This window comes from Chiloscyllium plagiosum, chromosome 28, assembly GCF_004010195.1.
Source record: "Chiloscyllium plagiosum isolate BGI_BamShark_2017 chromosome 28, ASM401019v2, whole genome shotgun sequence".
Lineage (NCBI taxonomy): Eukaryota > Metazoa > Chordata > Chondrichthyes > Orectolobiformes > Hemiscylliidae > Chiloscyllium > Chiloscyllium plagiosum.
The window spans coordinates 6,277,713-6,303,575 of NC_057737.1; the positions used below are offsets into that span (position 1 = coordinate 6,277,713).

The 25,863-nt window shown below is 39.0% G+C and overlaps 2 protein-coding genes across 5 annotated transcripts in view; one reads left to right on the top strand and one right to left on the bottom strand.

Moving 5' to 3' along the window:
- Positions 1-22,119, top strand: part of ska2 (spindle and kinetochore associated complex subunit 2) — a 42,664-nt gene extending 20,545 nt beyond the window's left edge. Inside the window, exons 3-9 of one of the 4 annotated variants that reach the window (XR_006315774.1) lie at positions 4,528-4,617; positions 7,991-8,167; positions 9,752-9,835; positions 12,457-12,496; positions 14,304-14,433; positions 17,393-17,542; positions 18,883-18,998. Coding sequence is in view for 2 of the 4 variants with exons in the window: in XM_043718155.1 (XP_043574090.1) it covers positions 1,121-1,144; positions 4,528-4,617; positions 7,991-8,167; positions 9,752-9,835; positions 12,457-12,496; positions 14,304-14,433; positions 18,883-19,018 (681 nt within the window). In the remaining 2 variants the exon portion in view is untranslated. Of the gene's footprint in view, positions 1-807; positions 1,145-4,527; positions 4,618-7,990; positions 8,168-9,751; positions 9,836-12,456; positions 12,497-14,303; positions 14,434-17,392; positions 17,576-18,882 lie in introns of those variants that run through there. The other 3 variants (XR_006315773.1, XM_043718155.1, XM_043718154.1) reach the window with 3 other exon arrangements.
- LOC122564209 (inactive serine/threonine-protein kinase TEX14-like) overlaps positions 21,752-25,863 on the bottom strand; it is a 155,070-nt gene continuing 150,958 nt past the window's right edge. Inside the window, exons 27-30 of the mRNA XM_043718905.1 lie at positions 25,137-25,256; positions 23,286-23,410; positions 22,464-22,524; positions 21,752-21,837 (exon numbers count right to left, since the gene is read on the bottom strand). Of these exons, the coding sequence (XP_043574840.1) occupies positions 21,807-21,837; positions 22,464-22,524; positions 23,286-23,410; positions 25,137-25,256 (337 nt within the window). The 3' untranslated portion in view covers positions 21,752-21,806. The remainder of the gene's footprint in view (positions 21,838-22,463; positions 22,525-23,285; positions 23,411-25,136; positions 25,257-25,863) is intronic.

Consider the following 25,863-nt stretch of genomic DNA (forward strand, 5'->3'; position numbering starts at 1 on the left):
GTGGCACTCCACTGGTCACAGGCCTCCAGTCTGAAAAACAACCCTCCACCACCACCCTCTGTCTTCTACCTTTGAGCCAGTTCTGTATCCAAATGGCTAGTTCTCCCTGTATTCCATGAGATTTAACCTTGCCAATCAGTCTCCCATGGGGAACCTTGTCGAACGCCTTACTGAAGTCCATATAGATCACATCTAATGCTCTGCCCTCATCAATCTTCTTTGTACTTCAAAAAACTCAATCATCAAGTTTGTGAGGCATGATTTCCTACGCACAAAGCCATGTTGACTATCCCGAATCAGCCCTTGCCTTTCCAAATACATGTAATACAGGATTCCCTCCAACAACTTGCCCACCACCGAGGTCAGGCTCACCGGTCTATAGTTCCCTGGCTTGTCTTTACCGCCCTTCTTAAACTGTGGCACCACGTTTGCCAACCTCCAGTCTTCCAGCACCTCACCTGTGACTATCAATGATACGACTATCTCAGCAAGAGGCCCAGCAATCACTTCTCTAGCATCCCACAGAGTTCTCAGGTATACCTGATCAGGTCCTGGGGATTTATCCACTTTTAACCGTTTCAAGACATCTAGCACTCCCTCTTCTGTAATATGGGCATTTTGCAAGATGTCACCATCTATTTCCCTACAGTCTATATCTTCCATATCCTTTTCCACAGTAAATACTGATGCAAAATATTCATTTAGTATCTCCCCCATTTTTTGTGGCTCCACACAAAGGCCGCCTTGCTGGTCTTTGAGGGGCCCTATTCTCTCCCAAGTTACCCTTTTGTCCTTAATATATTTGTAAAAAAAACCCTTTGGATTCTCCTTAATTCTATTTGCCAAAGCTATCTCATGTGCGGCAATGTTTTTTTTTTCAAAGGCCTGATTCACATTCTAAATCTAGGAGTATAGTGCAGTCACCACATTTCTATTGCTCCATTTCTGGCAGTCTAATTTATCTTTTGTTTTTCTCTCCAGTCTTTTATTTTGTTCCACAGCATAGAGCCTTTCCCATTCTCAGGATGTCCCAAAACACTTCACAACCAGTGAATTACCCTTAGAAACATTTTCTGGCATCGGTAACTCCACTGTCTTTGACAAATGGCATGAGGAAGAAATGCTGTTTGCATTAAGGAAGCAGGTACAAGTTTCACATTGGTTGGTTGTTCTCTCTCCTTGGAGTCAGAAGGTTGAGATTTCAAGACTTACTGTAGGACCTAAGTATGTGATCAGGGTTGGTTGAGCAGTCATTGTTTTGAAGGCAAACATGGCAGCCGTTTTTCTGAGATTCCACAAATAACAATGATATAAATGAATGACTAGACACACTTCAGGTAATCCAGGTAGACTGTTTGGCAAAGTTCCTTGGATGTTCAAATAATGCCATGGGGTCTTTTATTTACATCTTGGCAGGTAGACTGTGTCTCTGGTTAACTGTTATCCTAACGTTGGTGTCTCTTGGCAGTATAGAAGCCAACCAGAATTACATTAAAATGTTAGAGTAGATTATATGACATGTTTTGAAGCAGAAGATTGTGGAATCCAGGGTGCTATAACTGAACTAATGCAGACACTTACCTGCTTAAAGTATGGATGTTATTTTCTTGTACCTTGTTCAATACGACAAATGTTTTTAAAACTGGGCCCAGTTCAAAATTCACTGCTTGCTGATGATTGCAAGAATTGTAAGAAAAAAAAATCACAAATTACAGGCACAGAACCCTGAGGCAGTAAAAAGGTCAGTGCTTGGACAGATAAAGTGCACAATGCTGACATTTTTGGGTGGAAGGGATTAATTTAGTAATGTATAGGTTGACTGCTCACGTTGCTGGCATCAAATCTCTCACTGAGTCCTGGAATGATAAGTGTCCATGAAAAGTCTAGCATCGCCAGAACAAAGGTTACTGCTATGAACATACAAAATTCTGCTTGAAATTAACCTACATTACCCCATAACCCATAGCTTCCTGGTAGATGGTTTGGACAAATGCATTCCATTGTGTCCTATTTTTGTCTGGAAGGGAGAGAAATCTCCATTGTAAGGAGAGGATGGTTTTAATTTCATCCTTGAATTTCTTCATTGGAATGCCCTGAGCACTTGCTTAAGAGGCTGCAGTTTTAGTTACAAAGTATTCCCTATCATGCCTTTCTTTTTGGTATGACTGGATTTTTGTTTAGGAATTCAAAATATAAAGAAATTGTGGAAATCTCTGGTCTAAGAACCATTATAGAATGCAATTCACTTTTTAAAAACTAGTAATATGAAGTGAACATTACAAACTGTATAACTGTCTTCAGGACTGTAAGTCCTTTAAACATTTAATATTATCACAACGTCTTATAATAATTAGTTTTGTAAATGGAAAATGGTGCTTTACCTAGTGTGGCCAGTCTTTTCTAAGCACTTTCATTTTTAGAAAGTTCTTTTATATCCTGTCTAAAGGGAAACTGTGTACTCTTTACCAATTGATTATTCATTAATGTGTGCAAGCAGAAAGAAATCCTACTGAAATATTATACTTTTGTGGCTCATCAAATAGCAATTTGTTTTCTTGACGAGCAGGCACAGAAGGTTTTTTTTAATCATTCCAAAAACTTTGAGTAGATTCTGTCCCACTTAATGAACAATATCCTCATCAACCAGACTTTCGGGTGAATTGAGGTGATTCTGCTGTGTCAATTGGTTCCACTGTTTTCCACGTTACAATAATACTGCAGTTTGGACAGTCCTGTGAAACTGTATTGGGCACTATTTAAATGAGTTTTTTTTCTCCCAGTTGCAGAAAATAGTCTCTATATAGTGAAGGAACAGTGTTCCTTACTCTGACTAAATATAACTTGAACCTCTTAATGCCTAAAACCAGCAAACTGGACACAAACAAACTAGGGATTAAATTCATGTGATATACATGACTGACTTGCTAAGCCATTGGGAAAAAGGATGCTCCAGAATTGAAGTATGGTACTTTATTGAAGTAACAAATTTGATGCAGGTAAAATGGTATGTCCTTGTTATTGCCTTGCCTGAGGGAATGTATAATTCATAGCTCAAGTTTGAATTCCACACCTGGGAACAGAGTTTCAAACCAAAAACCAGGTGTTTTGAGCACAGTGAGTTTTGAGTGTTTTCCTAGGGTCATCTCAACTTGTCTCTTGTGAAACAGGTGGCAGAATAACCAAATGTCTCTGCTTCTATGAATTCCTTCAAGATGATTACCTTCTGAGATTCCGACACAGCAGAAATGTGCAGTTGGCAGGAATCAACAAGCTTTACTTCTGACTCCCAAATCAACTGCACCTTGGATAATAATTGTGCCAGGTTCTGTAACTTCAGACTGGTTTGTTAATGGCTGCAGTTTTTACTTTTTGTTTTAAAAAGTGATTGCCGTACCAACAGTAAATTTTTAACACTTTTTAATTTTATGATTTAAACTGAGCCGTGGCTTCTTATTTATCTACTCCTCCCATCCTTAGTTTTTCATTTGACATTTAGAAAAAGGAAAATCCTGTTTCACTTTTTCAAGATTACTTGTCATAGTTCCCCAAATCAGTCATTCTTTATCTGGGGCTTACTGATTTCTGGGATCTGTAAAAATCATGCACAGGGCAGCTGTGCAAAAATAAGCAAGTGGTCACTACATGTGCAATGCAGTCTGATCCGACTGCCTTACGTCAGAAGGAGCAACACTGCAGCAACGTGACCAGGTGCATCCCGGTTACTCAAGGTTGGTGGTGAGTTTAGCCTTGTATGGAAAGGGGAGGTGTCTTAAACTTTGGCACCGCCATCGTGCTGATATGTGCAATACTTTCATGAAAGTGTTATTAAAATGCTCACTACATGCAGCACTTTCAAATTTCATATGTACAGTAATGTATTTTAAATAGGACATTGTGGGGTCCTGTGATTACTGATATAGTCCTCTTGGAAAGAGGTCCTTCAATGAGAAGCTTGGAATCCTTGAATTTTCATTTTTAGAGTGCTAGCTATTCCGATAAATGAGAGCAGACCGTGCAAAGGACCACAATGGCTATTTGGTAAGATGTGCCTCAGATTTTGGGTGGAGGGGTAAGTTTTAAACTGACACTTCCCACCACCACTGCTCCCCAGTCTCCATTTGTACAACGTTTTGGTATTTGTTGAGTTTGATTTATCCTAATCTATTTGAGAGTGGGTCAGTTCAAGAGACAAGTTACTGTTTGATATACTCTGATGGCTACTCAATAAATATATGTATAAATAAACTTTGGGGCCATCTATAACATGGTTTTGAAATTTGTGCTTTAATCTGTGCTATATGGCCCTCTTCCCATTCTGCTACATGTCCAAGGAATTCAAGGATTGACTCTTACTGCTGTGGAAGATCACTTGTGATTAAGCTCTTGCTGGTCCAATGTTAGAATTCCTAGAGAGAATGATGATGGAGATAATGAGCACTGATATGATTGCTTGATGGTAGGAGTAGTCCACCCAAGAAGCAAATTTTTAACTTGTTCTTTTTAAGTGATTTACTTTCCTTACTTTAGTTCCAGAAGGCTGAGTCTGACTTGGATTATATCGAGCACAAGCTAGAGTTTGAAATAGTGAAAAATCTTCCTCGCAACGCACCAGCACAGGTACATCTTTTGTTGTGTCATTTTATGCCCACATTCTTGAGTTTGGGTTCAAGACATACTGTTTGAGGAGAAGGCAAGGTCAAGAACTGTCTTCAGGCTTTGGCTAATTTATAGTGCTTTATTACATATTAAGAGTACAGTATTGAGATGTACCAGGCTCTAGCTTTACAGTTAGTGTTGAAAGACTTTTCTGCAACTTCTACCACTTCATGTTTGTCGTTCTGCTCTATTTTCTTTCTACTCTGCATATGTGGTGCCATTCACACCTCGGGAACTTCTTCACAAAGTTCCTCCAGGTTCCTAAAGCCCTTGCACGACAGTATGTTTATTGTCTGATTAGGACATTAATTTGAGGGGGCCTATTGGGGGGTAGGTGTGCATTTGACTACACTTTGTAGACTTTTATTTCTGCGAATCTTTATCATGTCTGTCACTGAGATTATTAAACAAATTAGTTTCAATCACCACTCCCAACATGTAACCATTTAGCGAGTTTTGAGAAGATTTGTAGCTCAGGTTGAGGTTTTGGATGTAGGTTTGCTCGCTGAGCTGCAAGGTTCATTTTCGGACATTTTGTCACCATACTCGGTAACATCTTCAGCGAGCCTCCAGACAAAGCACTGCTGATGATTCCTGCTTTCTATTGATATGTTTGGGTTTCTTTGGGTTGGTGGTGTCATTTCCTGTGATGACGTAATTTCCTGTTCTTTTTCTCAGGGGATGGTAAATGGGGTCCAAGTCAACGTGTTTGGTCATTGAGTTCCGGTTAGAATACCATGCTTCTAGGAATTCTCAGTTTGGCTTGTTCTAGGATGGATGTGATGTCCCAGTCGAAGTGGTGTTCTTCCTTATTTGTATGTAAGGATACTAATGAGAGAAGAGTTGCACCAGAGACTAAAACACTTAGTAGAAGACTCATGCCACTCCATCCACTCCACACAAGAATTCCTGAAGACCATCAACAACACTAAGAAGAGGATGAAATAATGGTCTCCTTTGACGTAACAGCCCTGTTCACATCAATCAACATCAACCTGACCAAGGAAACACTACACTATTAGAAGACCCAAAGGCGCACACATCAAACGCCACCAACCTCATCAGCAAGGACAGTATCACCAAGCTAGTGGACCTATGCCTTACCATCCATTTCACCTTCAACAACAAAACCTACAGACAAACCCAACGGGAACACCCATGGGATTTCCGATATCAGGGCTCTTAGCAGAGACCGTAATGCAGAGACTCGAACAGACAGCTCAGCCAAACATCCAACCCAAACTTTGGGTCCACTACGTGGATGACACCTTTGTCATCACCAAATGAAACAAATTAGAGGAAATCTTCAAGACCATCAATAATACCCTTACTAGCAAAAACTTCACTAAAGAGGAGGAAAATAATAACAAACTGCCATTCCCAGATGTCACAATAGGGCAAGCAGCCAACGGTGAACTTCAAACCAGCGACTACGGGACAATGACACATATGGACCAAATATTGAACTACAGAAGCATCATCCCAACATCCACAAACAAAGTTGCGTCAGAACATTATTTCAACAAGCCACCACACACTGTAGCACAGAGGAACTATGCAGAGCAGAGGAAAATCACCTATACGGCATATTCAAAAAGAATGGGTACCCAATGAACACCACAACAAACCTAGACAAACAGACAAAATGCATCCAGAAACCCTAGCTGCTCTCCCTTACGTCAAGACATCTCGGAAATGACTGCCAGACTACCCAGACCCCTTGGCATCATAGTAGCCCACAAACCCACCAACACACTAAAACAGCAGCTAATGAGCTTGTAAGAACGTGTACATACAACAACCAAAACTAATGTCATTTACAAAATACTTTGCAAGAACTGTAACAAACACTACATTGGAAAAACAGGCAGAAAACTAGCCACCAGGATGCATGAACATCAAATAGCCACAAAAAGACATGGCCCACTTTCACTAGTATCCTCACGGACAAATGAGGAAGGACACCACTTTGACTGGGACAACACATCCATCCTAGGACAAGCCAAACTAAGATATGCATGAGAATTCCTAGAAACATGGCATTCTAACCGGAACTCTATCAACAAGCACATTGACGTGGACCCCATTTACTGCTCCCCGAGAAAAACAACAGGAAATAACATCACCAACCCAAACATATAAATAGAAAGCAGGAATCCTCAGCAATGCTTTGTCTGAAGGCTTACTGAAGATGTTGGAGGAGAAAGTGAGGACTGCAGATGCTGGAGATCAGAGCTGAAAATGTGTTGCTGGAAAAGTGCAGCAGGTCAGGCAGCATCCAAGGAACAGGAGAATCGACGTTTCGGGCATTCCTGAAGAAGGGCTTATGCCCGAAACGTCTATTCTCCTGTTCCTTGGATGCTGCCTGACTTACTGAAGATGTTACCTAGTAGGGTGACGAAATGTCTGAAATTGAACCTTCCAGCTCAGCGAGTAAACCTACATCCATGTAACCATTTATTGCTAGTTGGAGTCCAGGTATTTGTTGGTAAGTTTTGGATATTCTTGAATTTGACTTTATCCTAATCCATTCAGATTACTTTTACATACTAGTTTGAATGGGTCAGTTCAAGAGACAAGTGACTAACTGCTTGATATGCACTGATAGCTACTCAATAAATGTCAGTTACATATGCATTTTTAAACAAATTACAAGATTTACACAACAGCCTAATGTTGTTAAAGTTTAGATTCTTCTCTAAAATGAATGTGGCAAGAAGCTGTTAATTATAAAATGTCCTTGAGACTAGCTCTACTTGTGCAATTTGTAGCTGCTCTATACACTATTTTGAAAATATTTAACTAGTGTGTTTTTTTTTGACTCGTCAGCAAATTCAAAGGCAGTTTACTTTTTTTTTGCTGCCTTGTCAGTTGTGATATCCAGTGAGAATTTTCTCAGGTGAGGAATATCAATGGAAAGTCCTTAGTGTTGGAGGAAATCTTGTGGCAACAATTTACATAATTAATTACTTGGACCATAACCCCTTTATGGTTAACGTTTATTTATGACTGTGCATGACTTTGTTATTTTTTCCTCTCTGTTTGCTGTATTATTGAATTATCTTGGTTGTTAGATGAATTATACATAAATATATCACTGATAGTAGACTTACTGCAGGCCTTCTTGATGAAAGGCTCTTACCTGAAACATTGATTCTCTTGCTCCTCTGATGCTGCCTGGTCTGCTGTGCTTTTCCAGCATCACACTCTAGCATCTCCAGCGTCTGCAGTCATCACTTTCCCTTAACTGCAGGCCTGGCTGATTCAACGCAACATTGACCTGAATTGTTTCTGTCTGCTACTGTTCTCAGTATATTTTCTATATGCATTTTAGGAAAATCCAGTAAAACTGCTGGAGCAGCTGAGGGTAATAAAATCTCGTTATCGCGAGTTATCTTTGGAGGCAGATCAGATTGCCAGTGAACAAAAAGAGGCTGTGGATTTTATCCGTTCGCAACTTGCTACCACGTTTCAGTTAGTGCAGAAACTGCAAGAGCAGAGTGACCTCGAGGTAAATTAATTTAACTACTGTCTTGTAAGTTGAGTTTGATCCTTGTGGAGTGAGATTTAAAATGGCTTTGCTGTTTTTTATTAAAACTAAGCTATGTGGTACTGAAAGTGGTGTGTATTATTCTGTGGATTATTTATTGATTTTAATTAGTTGTCTGTGGTGTTTTTAAGTGGATGGTGTCCATAAACTCATTGTATTCAAGTACAATAAAGCTACATTGGTAAAGATTCTGTCTGTCCAGTGAGGTCCCAATGTCTCCATAGAACACACCTACTGTTGCAAATATGAAGAGCTTGTTGACAGAAACCAAGGCTTCATAGCACCAAAGGGAGTGAGATATGTTTATTCTTTAAAACTGATAACTAATCTTGGCTGAAGTCTGTTCCTTATTACTCTTTCCTTTGTTTGCTATTGTATTGTAGAAGGTGGACGTGGGAATCCTTTAAATGGTATCCTTTCCTTAGGCTATGAGAAAGAATCTTGGCCTATTTCTTCCTGGCTGAAGATTTGTTCCACAGTTCCCTGCAAGGTTGGGTCTCCATCCAATTGCTATACAGCGGGGATGTCATTCTTAAAAGTGACAACTTTAAAATATTTAAGTGCAGTTCTTACTAACTGCTGAGGCCGGCGAGTGAACTGAACTCTCTCAAAGCCCAACAATACCAGTGTTACTGAGATTCTCATGTCTTAACAGTGGTTAGTTAGGATTTTTTCCAGATGCTAAGAATATTAAAATGTTTGGTTTTGCTTCTTAAAATTGAGAGCAAGTGATGCAAAAGCTATGAATGATAGAAATCTGAAGCCAAAAATTAAAATGTTAGAATGTTTTACCAGAGTTCATTTGATTTGAGAGCGATCCCTCATCAGTGTTTCAAACAGAAGTCCTGTCATCCGTCCTGAAAGGACCACATAAAATATTTCTCTTTTAGGTTGTTTTCTTTCCTCCATTCTTCCATAGCATGTGGCCATCACTGGCCAGGCTAATATTTTGTTGCCTATCACTAATTTCCCTTGAACTGAGTAGTTTATTCGGCCATTTCAGAGGGCAGTTAAAAGTCAGCCAATGTGCTTTGGCTCTGAGTCATGTACTGTGCAGACCAGGTGAATAAAACAGATTTCCTTCCTGAAAGGGCATTAGTTGAACCACATGGTTTTTATGACCATTGATGATAGTTATCATGGTCACCATCACTGAGACTAGCTTTCAATTCTAGATTTATTAATTAAAAGGAAATTCCATTGGATGCCATGGTGGAATTTGAGCCATTTGTTTCAGCATCGGCTTTGGCTGTTGGATTGCAACTCCAGTGTTATCACAACGGCATCACTCCTCTCCCTCCAAAAATATGCCTGGTGACACTGTGCACTTCCTGCATTTTGTGTTCTTTCAATCTTGGTGTGTTGGCTTATGCAAGCTAATCTGAGTGCGTTCTCAGTTGCTAGTGAGATTTTGCTGTGGGTGCGAATGTCTTTAACGTGCTGCGTGTTGTTAGTCTGTAGTATTGTCAATAGCTTATGGTGCAATTACAGCCAACTAATTTTTGTGTATTAAGGGATTTTAATTTAATCACGTTTGTTCTCCAGTCTTGTCCACCCACTGACGATGAGCAGTGGGCTTTGCAGAAGGTTCTGAAATCTGAGGTTTTGACTGGAGCAGGTCCTTGTGAGGTATGTTGTGTTTTGCTACAGTGCCTTTCTAAATTGCATTCACTTGTCCCAGTATATGATTTGTGTTGTATATGGACTTATAAGCAAAAGGAAAACAAAACTTGGCAGCATTGACAAGTTGGAGTGGGCAAGTAGGTGACATGAAGTTCAATGTGTAGAAATGAGTTGACAAGTTTTGATGCAATGAACATGTAAAAACAGTATAAGGTAAAGGTTACAATTCTAAAGAATGTGCAGGAGCAAAAAGACCTGAGTATCAAGGTGTGTAAGTCATTAAAAGTGCCAGACAGGAAGAGAGAACATACAGTATTCTAGGCTTCATTAATAGCAGCATTGAGTACAAAAGCAGAGAGGCTAATTTGAACTTACAAAGAGCTCTGGTTATGCTTTGGCTGAAGTACTGTATGCCATTCCAAGCACTGCATCTTTGTAAGGATGTGAACGTGTTGGAGAGAGTGCAGAAGAAGTTTCAGAATGGCTTCAGACTTTAGAGAGGTTATGAGGACAGATTGGAGAATTTAGCACTATATCTCTTGGGGAGAGAGAAGGCTAAGAGGAGATCTGATAGAAGTTTTCAAAATAATAAGGGCTCTGGATAAAGTATGTGTAAATGTGGAGAAAATGTTTCCACTTGTAAGAGGGTCAAGAGCCAGAGGAGACACATTTAATTTGTTTTGCAAACAAAAAGTAAATACCAATAAGTAAAATCCTTTCCTCAATGAGTAGTTAGAGTCTGGGGTGAACTGCCTGGCAGTATGGTGGAACCAATTCAATTGAGGTATTCAAAGAACAGAAGATAATTATTTGAATAGAAGCAATATGCAGGGTAATGGAGAATAGATAGGACGTTGGTACTAAGTCAGAATGTGAAGGAACTTGGCGCAGACATGAATTGAATGGCTTTCTGCACCCTCAGAAGTCTGAAATTAAATGTTTAAAATTGGCCTTTTGAAAGGAAACTATTTAAATGGTAGTTCTTGTAGGTATTTTAATTTCTGTTCACTGGAATGTGTTTTTATTTTGTCCAATTGTCACCTTGTTCCAAGTAATATTCTCAAAATGAACTAATCTATTAATTATTGGTCTGATTCACTTGAAAATGGTGATTATATTATTTTTGCAGTCGGTTGAGTGGACAGAGGGTCTTGTGGTAATGATAGTTATGATTAAATTTATTACCCACTTGCTGAGTCAGAACTGTGCTTTATTCTGTTTTCTCAAATCTGTATCTGCTTCCTTCCATCTCATGTTTGTGTGTTTCTTGAAATCTGATAAGTACTCCCAATATCAACAGCCTTTAATTTTTTTTGTTCTGCTTGCAGTCTTTTGTGACCCTTTTTCTCCTCCATCCCCACCCTCAAGCAGGAAAATACTATCCCTTTATCTGGTGTGGCTTAGATTGGGAGCTGCCTAGTTAACATTGTACCTGTACTCAGCTCAGTCTGTAATAGTAAAGTGTCAGTGTTTTTAACATTAGCGCCTGTCATTGTGAGTGTTCCCGAACAAAGCTATATGCTCCTTCTATCATTCTTCTACCTACTCGACAGATGGATGAGGAGAATTGGTATTACTGAAATGGAGGAAAACTGCAAAAAGTTCAATACAAAGGGACTTGGTGGTACTTGTACATGAAACGCAGAAAGCCAGCAGGTAATCAGGAAGGCTAATATAATGTTGGCCCTTATTTCAAGGAGTAAGAGTGGGAAGTCTTACTGCAACTGTACAAGGAGCTGGTGAAATCACATCTGGAGTACTATGAGCTAGTCCCCTCATCTAAGGAAAGATTAATATTTCATTCAAGGCAGTTCAGAGCAGTTTCACCAAGATGATCCCTGGTATGTAGGGATTGTCTTATGACCAAAGGCTAAACAAATTGGGACTGTACTCACTGGAGTAAAGAAGAATGAGGGACGATCTCATTCAAGCATATAGGATTCTTAAGGGGCTTGATAGGGTACATGCTGAGAGGATATTTCCCTTTATAGGAGAGCCTAGGACCAGAGGGTTTCATGTCAGAATAAAGGGGTCCCAATTTAAGACGCAGATGAGGAGGAAGTTCTTTTCTCCAGGGTTGAGTGTCTTTGGAACTCTTTGCCATAGAGAGCTGTGGAGGTAGAGCCCTTGTGTATATTTCAGGGAGAGCTAGATTCTTGATCTAGCTTACGGGGAAATAGAAGCAAAGTGGATGTGGTGAATGTTGGATCAGTACGATTCTATTGAATGGCAGAGCAGGCTCAAAAGGCTGAATGGCCCACTCTTGTTTCTTATGGTATGATGCTATTTTACTTTATCCAGACTAATGTACACCTCCTATTAGTTATATATAGCACTGTAATACTTAACTAAGAATAGTCAGGTGAAAATGGAGAAATGGGTTTATGTAAATACAGTAGCTGAAATTCTCTGAATAAAATACTGTTAAAATGAAACATGATAACCTGTAAATTTTCCTTTTTTAAATCTTGAGTGGATCAAAAAGTTAGTTTGCATTTTTTCGATGGCAGTTTGATCATTGTCCAAATATGTCTGCTTTTTGTTTTAAAGCTCTGACTTAAGTTCATATGCTCTGATTTCTACTTTCTCCTTTAACAAAACTGATCTTTTCACTTTTTTCCTGACAGGAACCTTGTGCGCAATCTCCAAAACCACAGCAGATGAAAGGTTGGTGTGCGACGAAATGTAATTGAGGAAAAGACGCTTTCTGAACACTATCTTTCCAATCTGACTTGATTTTGTGTAGATCACAGCTGAGACTGATTCTCCCAAAATCTAATAGAGCAGTCAGTGAACAGCACTTACAGGAGCATAAGACTTGAAAAATAAAATTAGGCTCTGTAAGCTTCCCATTGCCACTCAATAAAATCATGGTTGATCAAGTTATGGTCGCAACCCCACTTTTCTATCTGTCGCACAACTGTAGAATCCGATGTCAAAATTCTGTTTAACTTAGCCTTGCATCAATTCAATGACCGAGCCTTCACTACTTTTGGAAGAAGAGAATTCCACCCACTAACATTCCTATCGGGAGGAAGAAAGATCCCCTCATCTTCATCTTAAAAGGTATCCTAAAGTGTCTTCCAGAGTTCTAGTGCACCTGCAAGGAGAAATATTTTTCCACTATCTGCCAGGATCCTGAGGGGCTGATATATTTTAATACGGTCACCTCTCGTCGTTCTTAACTCAAATGGGTACAACCCAGTGTATCCAATTTCTTTTTTCTGGTAGCATAATCCCGTCATCCCAGGAATGAATTGAGTGAACCTTCTCTCAACTGCTTCTAATACTGTATATCCCTTTCCAAATAAAGAACTGAAGTGGTTTTTTGTTCTCTATGCTGTGGACTCCAAATTTGGAACACATTTAGAGGGCTACAAAGATACGACTAAAGAATGGAACTAGCTGGGTAGCTCTTTTGGCAGCTAGGGTGCAGCCACAATGGGTCAGATGACTACCACCTGTCCAGTAAAATTCTTTACTCCAAAGATAATTCTGTTCAGAGACCTGTAAATCTTATTGGCCAACAATTACTTGGTCAGAGTGGCTTGTTAATTCCCATAATAAGGGGATCCAAAAGTGATTTCGGTTCTCCAGTCTTGCAGTTAAGAAATATGTCATGGAATGGCATGTGACTAGACTGAGTGCCAAGGAGAGTGCTGGCCAACTATATTGGATATTCTTGGCAGTTTAGTGCGAAAATAACAGTGCAAAAACCAGAAATAAAAATAGGTGGCGACAACAAGAGTTTTGTTGGTCATCTTTCTAGTTTTAACTTCAGTTGCCTCAGCACTAAAATTTGGGGAGTAAGTTGGCATCTGTAACTCCATAAATTAGTAAAGTTTACTGTATTGCTCATGAAATGTGAAATAATTCAACTTTAATTCAGCATCTCAACACAGCACCAGCTGAAAATATTTTTGTGGCAGTTGTAAAATAAAACTTTAGTTTGAACTTCAGTCAACAAGCTCTGCAGGTTAAATACTTTACCACCTCTTTCAGTGACTATTTTTCAGAGTAGCAAGTTTCCTCACACACAACTTGAATGATCAGTTTGGTCTTGTGGGAGAAAGGTTAGCCAGAGATCAGAAGGATTTCCTTCTTAAGTAGATCCCACGGCACAATTTTAATGTGTACAAGGGCACAGGATGAAGCACTGTGAATTTTAAATCTGTGCTTGTTCACTACAGTGTGCTGAGACTTCTAAAATAAGTTGAACGTTCTTTTAAAATGAAAACAAGTTAATTCTACAAAGTAGTGAGTAACTGCTTATCACTTGTGGTTTAAATGTGTTAATCAGGGTAAAAGAACAGGTCATGAAATGTTTTTAAACATTTGTATGACATTATGACCTTTTTAGCTTCATATCCAGTGAATTCATCTCGAATGATAACTCCTCATTCATTATATTCTCTGCATTTCAAACTCTGATCAGCTGTTTTTAATTAACTGTAAACTGTTATTTGCATTTCAGTTGAGTTTGAACCAGTCACTGAGAAGATGTTCATGTCTGTACCGCAGAGTGTGAGGCAAACTGTAAAACTTGCTGATTTGAACATGTTTTATCAGCAACTCTTTGATTACTTCACAAACAACAAAAATAGGTGAGTGTGCAACTCCTAATAAACTTGGATAAATTTTGTAATCTCTTGGTCACCATTGATGAGGACTCTGGGTAAAGTGCACTGAAAGGTGCCTGTGTCTACAGGGGAGTCCTTTGCCTCTAGTTGAATTTTGGAACTACTGAGGAAGTAAAATCAGGAATCTGTGGGGTTAGTATTTCTTGAGCAGATCCAATGAGTGTATTTAGGCTGTCAGAATGTTTCTCTTTGCTTGGGGCGGTATGGTGGCTCAGTGGTTAGCACTGCTGCCTCACAGCGTCAGGGACGCAGGTTCGATTCCAGCCTCGAGTGACTGTCTGTGTTGGGTTTGCACATTCTTCCTGTATCTGCGTGGGTTTCATCCGGGTGCTCCGGTTTCCTCCCACAGTCCAAAGATGTGCAGGTCAGGTGAATTGGCCATACTAAATTGCCTATATGTTAGGTGCATTAGTCAGAGGGAAACTGTTCTGGGTGGGTTACTCTTCGGAGGGTCACTGTGGACTTGTTGGGCTGAAGGGCCTCTTTCCACACTGTAGAGAATCTAATCTAAACTCTTTCAGCAGTTCCATCTGACATTGACAATTACTGATTTTCATCCTCCTGGTTTAAAGGCTGTATCTCTCCCAATTTCTGTATCATTACTAATGCTCTGGCTAATCATGACTAATGCTCTGGGGAGAAGTGGTACTGCAGATGCTGGAGATTAGAGTCAAGATTAGAGTGGTGCTGGAAAAGTACAGCAGGTCAGGCAGCATCCAATGAGCAGGAAAATCGACAGAGGGCTTTTATGGGCGGCACAGTGTCTCAGTGGTTAGCACTGCTGCCTCACAGTGCCAGGGACCCTGGTTCGATTACGGCCTCTGGCGACTGTGTGGAGTTTGCACGTTCTCCCTGTATCTGCGTGGATTTCCTCCGGGTGCTCCGGTTTCCTCCCACAGTCCAAAGATGTTCAGGTCAGGTGAATTGGCCAAGTTAAATTGCCCATAGTGTTAGCTGCATTAGTCAGAGGTAAATGTAGGGAAACGGATCTGGTTGGGTTACTCTTTGGAGGTCGGTGTGGACTTGTTGGGCCAAAGGGCCTGTTTCCACACTGTAGGGAGTCTAATCTAATTACCATCCAACAGTTTTAGTCACCTTGTGACAACTGCTTGGTTTGCTGTAGTTGTTTGCTTAATAAATCAAAAAAAATTCATAATCTGTTGTCTGTTTTAGATTGTATCCCAATTAAATCTGTTAGCTTTGCAGTATTGAATGAATTCCTGAGCTGTTATTTAACTCTAGTACAACAGTAATTTGATCAGTGGTCTTTATTTACATATATAAGGGAAAAAAACAAAATTTGACCTTTTACTCCGCAAATCACAATATTGTGTGCTTGCATGGCCTTCAGCCAGAGTAAGTTAATCTGGAGCAGGAAACTATGCAATAGCACATGCTGTATACATTATTAGTGTATGGGTACTTGGCTGGAATCCAAGCCTTACTTCGTTCCCTGTGTATTGCTTTACGCTCCAAGCAGTGCTGGAGGAACACTTGAGGGCGTTGTACAACAGAACCGTAGAAATAATAAGAGCACAGAAGGGGATCCATCCAACTCAGTGGCACCCAGATGCCCTTTCTAATCCCATCTTTCTGCATATGGCCCATAGCCTTTCAGCTTATAGTTGTTAAAGTCCATGTAACAAGGATTCCAGCTCCCCTAACACTTCCTTCATTATTTTGTCCAATGTTTCACACTACTCCTTTTGGATTCCTTTATCCACATCATCTCTTTCCTTTGAATACAGAGCCAAAACGTTAATTTAAAATTCTTCCCAGATCATTCAGGGGAAATGTAAAGAGTAATAGGGTAGGTGTGTGGGTCTGTGTGGGATACTCTTCGAAGGGTCAGTGTGGTCTTGTTGGGCTGAAAGGCATGTTTCCACACTGTAGGGATTTGATGATTTGATCATCTGCATTTTCATACAAGCTTCCTTCTTCCTCTTTAAGTCCCACTTTTTCCTTAACTGTCCTTTTGCTCATTATATCCAGGTAAAACTTTTGAGTTTTCCGTTACCTGTTTTTATAATCGGTCTGTTTGGAGATGTTATTACGTACCTCTGGAGGAGGTAGGACTTGAACCCAGTCCAGGGGTAGGGGCACTATCACTCACTGCAAGAGGACCCTGTTATATTCAAGTACATCGACTGTTCTCGGGAGAAGCTTCTGAACACATGTTTTAACACACCTCTGATGCAGATCAAAATCTAAGCCCAATCGGAAGCAGCAACACTTAACTCGGCACTTCAACAGCTTGCTTGCTAGTTAGTATTTTTTTATGCCATCTCTTTAATTTTTGCTTACTTGATCTTGTACTTTTTTTACTCTCTAGGCTATTTGATTTTTTGTGACTATCATAAGCAGTCTTTTTCTGTTTAATTTTGCCCTGTACTTAAGACAGCTGTGATGATCTAGATTTGGCAGTACCATTCTTGTGTTTGGAGGGGCCATGTCTGCTTTGTGTTCTAAGGATCTCCCTTTTAGTGCCTCTCACTTGTTTATCACTTACTTATCCTTTAACAGTCCTTTCCAGTCCATCTCAAACAATTTCACATTTTTGCAAAATTTGCCTTCACCCAGTTTAAAACTTTGACTCCCAATTTATCTCTATCCTGTTTCATCATAATACTAAATCTGACCAAATTGTGGTCGTGCAGTCACTTCACCCACTTGCCCATCTTCATTTCCCAAAACTAAATCTAGAATTGTCTTGTCGGGCTTGTCAAGTATTGTTCAAAAAGAAAAGATTCCTGGACACAGTTCATTAATTTTTCATCCGCTATGCCCCTTATGTTTGAAACCCAGTTGATATTGGGATAATTAGTTTCCTACTATTGTTGCCCCCTCATTCCTACAGACAGAAATTTGGCTATATTATATAACCTATATATATGTTCTTCTATCTCCCTTTCTCTATTTGCAGGTCCATAATGTACTCCCAGAAGTGTGATGGCCTGTTTTTTATTCCTAAACTCAACCCATAAAGCATCGTTTGTTAACATGTTTAGTATGTCATCCATTCTCACCACTCTACTGTACTCTATCCTGCCTGAAAATTTTATATCCAGGGTTGGTGAGCTGCCAATTTATTCCATCCTTCAGCCTGGTTTGTATTATAGTAAAGATATTGTGTTGCCACATGTCTATTTGTGCTCTTAGTTTTTTCTGCCTTGTTTGTAATACTCCTTGCATTGAAGTATACATAGCTTAACCCCATTGATTTCCTTTGGATGCTTTCTATTCCCAATTTCTTTCATTTTTCTCAGTCGCTGACTACATCACTAATGACTGTTTCACCTCCCGTTTCCTGATCTGAATCAGACCCATCTAAGCCTACACTTGACTTTCTAGCCCCCTGCCGTACTAGTTTAAAACTGCATTAACAAAACTAGTAAAAGCCCACTCAAGATATTTGTCCCACCTGTGCCCAGGTGCAATCAGTCAGGTTTGTACAGATCCTACCTTCCCCAGAAATGATCCTAATGCCTCAAGAATCTCAACCCCCCCCCTTCCTGAGACACCATTTCTGCAGCAACACATTGATCTATCCTCTTATTCCTGCTCTCACCAGCATGTTGCACTGGGAGTAATCTGGAATTTGTCATTTTGGATGGGGAGGAGGGGTTGCATTGGATTGCAGTTTTATATTCCTAGAAGTCAAAACCGTATGATTCCAATTTCTACTATACATTTGTCTTGCTCTTTTTCCATTCCTCCCAATCTTGGCAGATTGGAGTGAAGAATGGAATTTTCCATTGGGTTCACACAATGAATGAGCTGCCAGAGGAAGTGGTGGAGGCTAGTGCAATTGCAACATTAAAAAGGCATCTGCATGGGTATATGAATAGGAAGGGTTTGGAGAGATATGGGCCAAGTGCTGGCAAATGGGACTAGATTAGGTTGAGATATCTGGTCAGCATGGGCGAGTTGGACCGAAGGATCTATTTCCGTGTTGTACATCTCTATGATTCTATAATGCCTTTTGCCACTATTGGTACAATTCAAGATAGATTCATCTGCTCAAGAAGTTGACATAGTTAAGAATTTAAAATGTAAGATATCAGAAAATTTTTTAAAAATTTGAATTCTCACTAACTTTCCTTAGTTTGAAACCCTTGGAAGGAAATATCCCCACGTTATCCAGAAAATAAAATTCTACTGTGGTCCGCCTAACCAAAAGCATTTGTTTGATGGTTAAAAGATATCAATCCAACTTGCAACTTCCATATGTCACATTCCTGTGGTTAGACTGGGAGTATTTGTTTGGAGTTTTAACTGTGCCTGAATCTCAATGAGCTTTGCATGTGGCTTCATGTTTGTACTTTTAGTCATTTACTGTCTTCAAAAATTAAAGGAAAGCTGTGACTGACTATATCTCAGGTTTGTTTTACATTTAATTTGCTTTCCTTCCAGTTCTGCGCTGAGTGTGATACAGATGAACAAGCTCAACATGAAAGCAACTGAATCAAAGTTAAAAACATTAAAAGCTCTTGAAATCCTTCAACTAGACAAAAAAGGACGAGTCCGACTTTCCATCAAACCCTCATAAATGCTGAGAGTCCTCTATCAGACTGGGTTTTCTCACTTGGACCTTGCATAAATCAGAGAGGATTGCAAAACCATTTCACTGTCTTGTTTGGAGGTTTCCAAACTTTAAGATATGGATTCAAGGATCTTTTGGATTGTTAATTAAAATTGAGCATGAAGCCATCTGGAAACTGCAACTTGAGGTCTAGAAAGCTGTTTTCAGTTGTGACCTTGCTGTGCATTAGGAGCTGGTCTTCCTAGAGTGGACTCGATTGTTAAGACAGAGGCAATGTCACTTTAATTGGCAGTGGAATCATGCGCCATATTTTCTTAGCTTTTCAATGCTGTTGGTTCTGGATTTTTTTTCTAATGAGAGCAGCTGATCAAGGGAAATATGTAACTTTACCTTTAGTTGCTTTAAATCGCCTAAAATAGGCTGCAACAGAAGTGGTGAGTTTGCATCTGGGGAATGTTCCCTTGCCCACCCCAAACAAATTTGGATAAGTTGGATCTGTGTGCTATATGTTGTTCCGTACATGGACAGTCAAAATTCCATCCGAGTAGCTGTTACCTCATAATAACCACCTTCACAGCATTTATATTTAACTCTCTTGCAGTTCCCTGACCCTTGCACAAAGCATTGAAAAAGAGCAGATATTGTACATTTAGTGACCATTGTCTTTTGATTGGTAATTTGTGTGGGGGAAGAAATTATACAATGTATTGTCACTTCCTAGTTCATAGAATCTTGTGGAAAGTCTAATTTTTGCTGATGGTGTTTGGCTGGTCTGCACTGAGCTGAAGGTGTAAAGTTAGGAGATTGAGTTGAAATTTAAAATTCTATATTTGATAATCCTGAAACCAACAGAGGAAATAAGCAAAGATTTGCTTAAGTTTTATTTTGGTTCTTTCATACTGAAAAGATTCTTTGTACTGATATATTCAGCTGTTTTTGTATAATTGCATGAACAAATGAATAAGATAGCTGAATGGTCAATTTTTGTTGAATAAAGTGAAATGAGGTTATTATGGATTTTCTTCATTACTTATGTAGCCTTAGTTAAGGATGGCTGCAATGGAGAATTGAACATTCATCATTTTGAATTTGGCTACACAGTTTAAATCAATCACCAGTTGGTTAGTTGCAAATCAGTGGTAATGAAAAGGCCTTACGGTTGCTCATTGACCCAATGTTAAACCATGTTTAGTTTTAGTCCCTAGGGGAAGAGAGAAAGTGAGTGGTGGTGGGATGTGGGTTTAAAGCTGCAATTCGATGTAAAAATGATTTCCTATCTTGTACCTGGCAAATACTGATGTTTGAACAGTTATAATACCTCCTTAATGCAATCTGTTGACACAGATTCCAGCAAAATCCATGGTGTAAAATTTAAGTTTCATTTTATCATTTTTCACTTTTCTTGTATCGCTGATTTTGTTATCTGTTAAATTCTGCATACTTATTCTCTCTCTTCACTCTTCTCTCCTCACTTGTCAGTGGTTTCTCTAGTTCATAGCTTTACGTATTATGTGTCAACATCCAGGTTATTTGTTGAAAGTTAATAGGAGGGGTGTGGGATACATTCATGTACGTCCAACATAAATGAGATGCATTAAAGGACCAACTGGTCCACATATCTTTTAAAAAGTCTTTGTTGCGGGTTGTATACGGATTTTAAGTTCTATGCAGAATAGCTTGCTTTCAAATTCACAAGATATTTTGAAAATCTTGGGTTTGCTCCAGTGATATTCAACATGTTTCAGCTGCTAAGATCGCTTCCAACAGCTTTTAAGTGAGGAATGTTGCCCCATGTCCACATCTTGGAAAGATAGTGTGAAGATGGTGGCATTACTGATTGTCATTAGAAATCAGACTTGTTCATTAATGTCCCTTAGGGAAAGAAATCTGCCATTGTTACCTTGACTTGTGATTCCAGCCCCAATAGCAATGTGACTGACCTTAACTTTCCCTAGGAAATTAAGAATAGGCAATGAGAGTGGTGAATCTGTGGAATTCATTGCCACAGAAGGCTGTGGAGGCGAAGTCATTGAGTGTATTTAAGACAGAAATAGATAAGGTTTTTATTAGTAAGGGGGTTGAAGACAGCAGAATGGCAGAGCAGACTTGATGGGCTGAATGGTGTAATTCTGGTCCTATAACATAAGGTTTTATATGTTGGCCTAGTCAGTGACAGCCCATCAGCACATTTAAAAACAGTCATAACATTGTAGAAAATAACGAATTAGAAACCAGCAGAACAGAAGTAAAGGTAGGCCAATAAGTAAGAAAACCTGGAAACAGCCCAAAGTCATTAAGCCCCTTCAGTCTGTGCTGCTACTTATTTGGATCATGCCTTATCTATTTTAACTATTCTCCTACCTGGAGAGGTCAAGATTCTCAGATACCACCTATGTTTGTGTATTGTGGTTTGAGGGTAAAGATGATAGAATTTCCTGTTTCACTCTAGATTTAACATTGGGAACCCAGAAAGAGGAGACAATCAAAGGGCGGTTCCTCTGTATCCATCAGATTGTTTAAAGATTTTCATCAAATCAGCCTTCCCTCAAAAACTGGTTAAAGCACATCACAGAATGCCATTTAGAGTAGATACCTTGCTGATTTCTAAGTTTACCAAACCTGTGTTGTCACTCATATTCTGGACCAAGTAGTACATTTAAACACTTGTACTAAATTTATTATATTTGGTAATAATTGAAAAATCTGTAAAGGGATTTTGAGGATACAGCACATTGGACAGCATAGTGTACTTCATATTCTCTTAAACTGTAATTCCTCCTTGTGGAATTTAATATCAAGTCCTGGTTTCATCCAAAATGATGACTCTGCCAAAACAAAACATAGGTGGGATATTGCATTAAATTAGTTCCTGAAGGTCAACTGGCATTTGCCGTTCTATCTTTTAATTCCCCACCTTATGATTCATTGTGAAACATGCCAGTTTCCACATGTCCAGATGTAATGTATTCCCCATGTTAACACCATTTGTGTTTTCTCTCACCTATCCACTTAGTTGTATTTCCAATTATATAATTTCCAGTGCATTAATAGTTATCCAAATTATCACTGGCTGTACATGTTTTCTTTAATAAAATTAATATCTAAAATTGTAGGCACACAGTTGTATGATTGCAATTGTGTTGGTGCTTTTACAGACTGCAACTTTCCTGTCACCAGTGCTATGTTTGGTGAATGACTATTGTGTGTAGAAGGGACTTTTTAAAGCTGCAAAGTTAGAGCTATTGTATTTAAAAACTAATCTTTCTGGAATAACAGATTTAAAATAAGTTGAGTTGAGGATGTTCAGCTGGATGATTATATGCAGTTTGACATGTGGAGACATCTTTACCTCCTAAAGAAAGCCAAGAAGATAAAGAACGCAGATGCAACAAGACATATCATTCCATGAAGCAACTTGCTTCTTGGCCTTTGTTTTGGCAGTTAGCCATACCTGTGAGGCTGGTTCCAGTTTGCTCTTTGGATTTGATTTCTATTCTCTTCACTAAGGCTACCTGAAAATAAACAGTGGTAAATAAGGTTGCACAACTTCTGGTTTCTGCATATTTCAAACTACGTGTAGCTGCTGGTATGCGGCATACTTAACTGAATTTAACCTTCACACTAAATTGTGCTAGGCAAAAGCAAAAGGCATACATTGATCCACTTAATGTGCAGATGCAGGCCAGCATTCATTGCCTTGAACTGAGTGCCATGGTCAGCTATATGTGGGTAATTAAGAGTCAACCACACTGTAGGTCTGCAGTCATGTGATGGCAGATTTAGGGCAGCAGATTTCCTTCTCTGTAGGGCATTATTTAAAAAAAATGGGTTGGTAACAATCTGATAGTTGTGTGTCATCAGTACAGATACTAGCATACCCAGATTTTTAGTGGGGATTTAATTTGTGTTTCTAGAAAATTAGTCCAGGTCTTTGGCTATGTTACTGGATTCCAATGTGTTGGCATTCCAGTATTTACCATGTTGATTTGAAGGCTGTTGTTAATACAGATTAGCTATCAACAATCAGTTTTTAAATGCTTCAACTGTGAACTTCTATGAAATTGATTTATTTTGGTGTCTTTTTTTTCATTCATGGGATGTGGCTGTCTATGTCTCTGGCTGGCCAGCATTTACTGCCTTTGAGAAAGTGATAGTGAGCTGCCAACTCTTTACAAATCCTGTATTGTCTTCAATTCACTGTACCTCAATATAACTGCTTAATTCTGACAAAATAATTGTGATCATGGCAACTTTTTTTTTATTGATATCTTACCTGCAGGAGGAACTGAAGCACCAGTTCTTGATATTCTGCTGTCTGTAATGCCCTCTGTTTCTCCCTCGGCAGTTGAAATATTGGTTTGATTTATGTTAGCGGGGCATTCTTCTTTCTGTGATACACTGTGATACAACATTGCAATTAACACATCATCATACTAAAGTACTGGACATGATATATAAACAGACTGAAATGCAAATAAATCCAAATACTCTGATCACTGAATTAATCCAGACCTTAATGTAAATCCAAAAATTAGTCCCATTAGGTGATGTGTGCCAATTCCTATTTCAGACTAATTGCTCACGAATGCCTTAGTTCCTTAATGTTAAATCTTCAAATCTTTGCATTCTATTCCTGTGAACTCTTGTAACCTCTCATTCCAATGTGCACCTTTTGCTCTTTTGATTTTACTGTTTGTCCCATTCTCACCATCTGTTGAGCTGTTCGTTGTCATCCCCCTAAACTCTGGAATGCTAAAACTTGATTAAAATTTATTTAGAAAAAAGAGATGTATTAACAGCAAAAATAAAGGTAATGGGTATGATCTCATAGCCATTACATTGACACAGTTATAAGGATATCAAAGCTGGGAACTACACATTCAAGGGTATGTGACTTTTTGAAAGGACAGACAGAAAGGAAAGGGTGGTAAGGTAGCACTATTAGTATGGGATAGAATAACTACAATATCAAGAAATGATCTTGAATTGGAAGATGTAGAATATATATGGGTGGAGGTAAGAAACAGAAAGGAAAGATGCTGGAAGTAATCATCTTTGGCCCCCTAACAGAATATGTGGTGGGACATAATAAATTAGGAGATAATGAGGGCATGTAACAAAGTTAGAATAGGAGAGGAAGCCACGAGGCAGAATTCAATATATTTGGGATAGTTTCCTAGAACAATGTGGTGGATCTAATTACTTATTGGTCTCTTTTTGGTCTGGATTTGTAATGAGGCAGGTTTAATAAGTAACATCAAAACAAAAGATCCCTTTTGAAACAATGACCTTGACAGATAAATTTTAGCATTCAGTTTAAGGGGGAGGAATACTGGTCAGAAACAACTGTGCTGCACCTAAATAAGGGTAATTACAAAATAAGCAGGGCAGCTGGCCTAACAAAGACAGTTGAGGAACAACGATGGACATTTAATAAAATAGTTCATAGCTTGCAGCAAAGCTATATTCCAGTGAGGAAGGAGGATTCTAAGGGGGTAAACAAATCACAGTTAACGAGGAGTTAAGGATGGTATCAAATTGAAAGGGGGAGTAAAACATACAACATGGGAAAGATTAGTGGTTAGCCAGAGGATTGGGAAAGTTTTAAAAATAAGTGAAAGACAATTTTTTAAAAAGGAGGTTAAAGAGAACCTTTGAAGGTAAACTTGCAAATATGACTAACACTAATGGCAAGAGCTGGGTTGCTAACTATAATCAGGGCTGATTTTTAATCGGTGAGGGAATCCAGAGTTGAGGAAAAGGGCGGGAAAGTGGAGTTGAGAATGACCAAATCAGCTAATGATCTCATGGAATAGGCTGAACAGACAACTTCTCATAGTCTGGTCTTAGAAACAATAAAGATTACAAACAGGGAGGGTGAATCTTCTATTACACTGACTAAATTTTTTCTCCACTGATGCACATCAAATTCTATTTTCTAAGTTGCAATAACACTGATGTCCATAATGATGCTGTAACCAATTGTGGCTTCACTGGCAATCTTGTTCCTATTTGTTCAGCATGTAATGAAAGGAGTTATGAAAACACACCTCCCTCATATTTTAGAACACAGTAGTTAAAAGTTCACTCCTATTAATGAATGCAGCTGCAGCAATTGATCTACCTTAAGTCCTCTTCTCCTTTTGAGTTATTTGTATTTGTCTGCATCTTGTTTATTTTTTCCTTTGGCTGATTTTGCAGTTCCAATATCTCCTCTAGAACACCATCCAATGTAGAATGAGCTCTAATGAAAACCACAAATTTTATTTACAACAGTTTATTACAATTAAAACTTTCATGGCTACTTGATTAGGAAAATCCCATGGACATTTTCATTTGTAAAAAGAAGAGTAAAAATTAATTTACATTAAGTGGATAATGGGGGTGCCAGTGAAGCTCTGAAACAGCCGCATATTGAATATCTTCAAAGTGTGATGGGTTTTGACTGGAATGGATATGGGCAAACTTCTAGCTTCTCCACGGTGAACTGACACAGTCTGACAAAGTGCAGAGTTGTCAGCTTTAGCATACTGGTATGGAAAAAAGAAAATACTTGAGTAATATAGGGCATCCTTCAACGGCTGAACTAAGGTAGTTTGAGACAGAACAGATGGGGTTATTCTTCTCTGGTGAGATCTATAATGTTACCAATTGGTAGTGAGAAGTTTGATACTGTACTGCAAGGTGTCGTGTTTCCTAGGTTGTTCAGTTTTTTGGTGACAAAGACCCTGCCTCACAAGTGGCAAGACTGTTTTGGGAACTGAATTAACTGCAATAAAGGGTCATATTTTATGAAAGGCAAAGTGAATCATAGAAATAAATCAAATTAGTCTTTGATAAAGTGATATGAT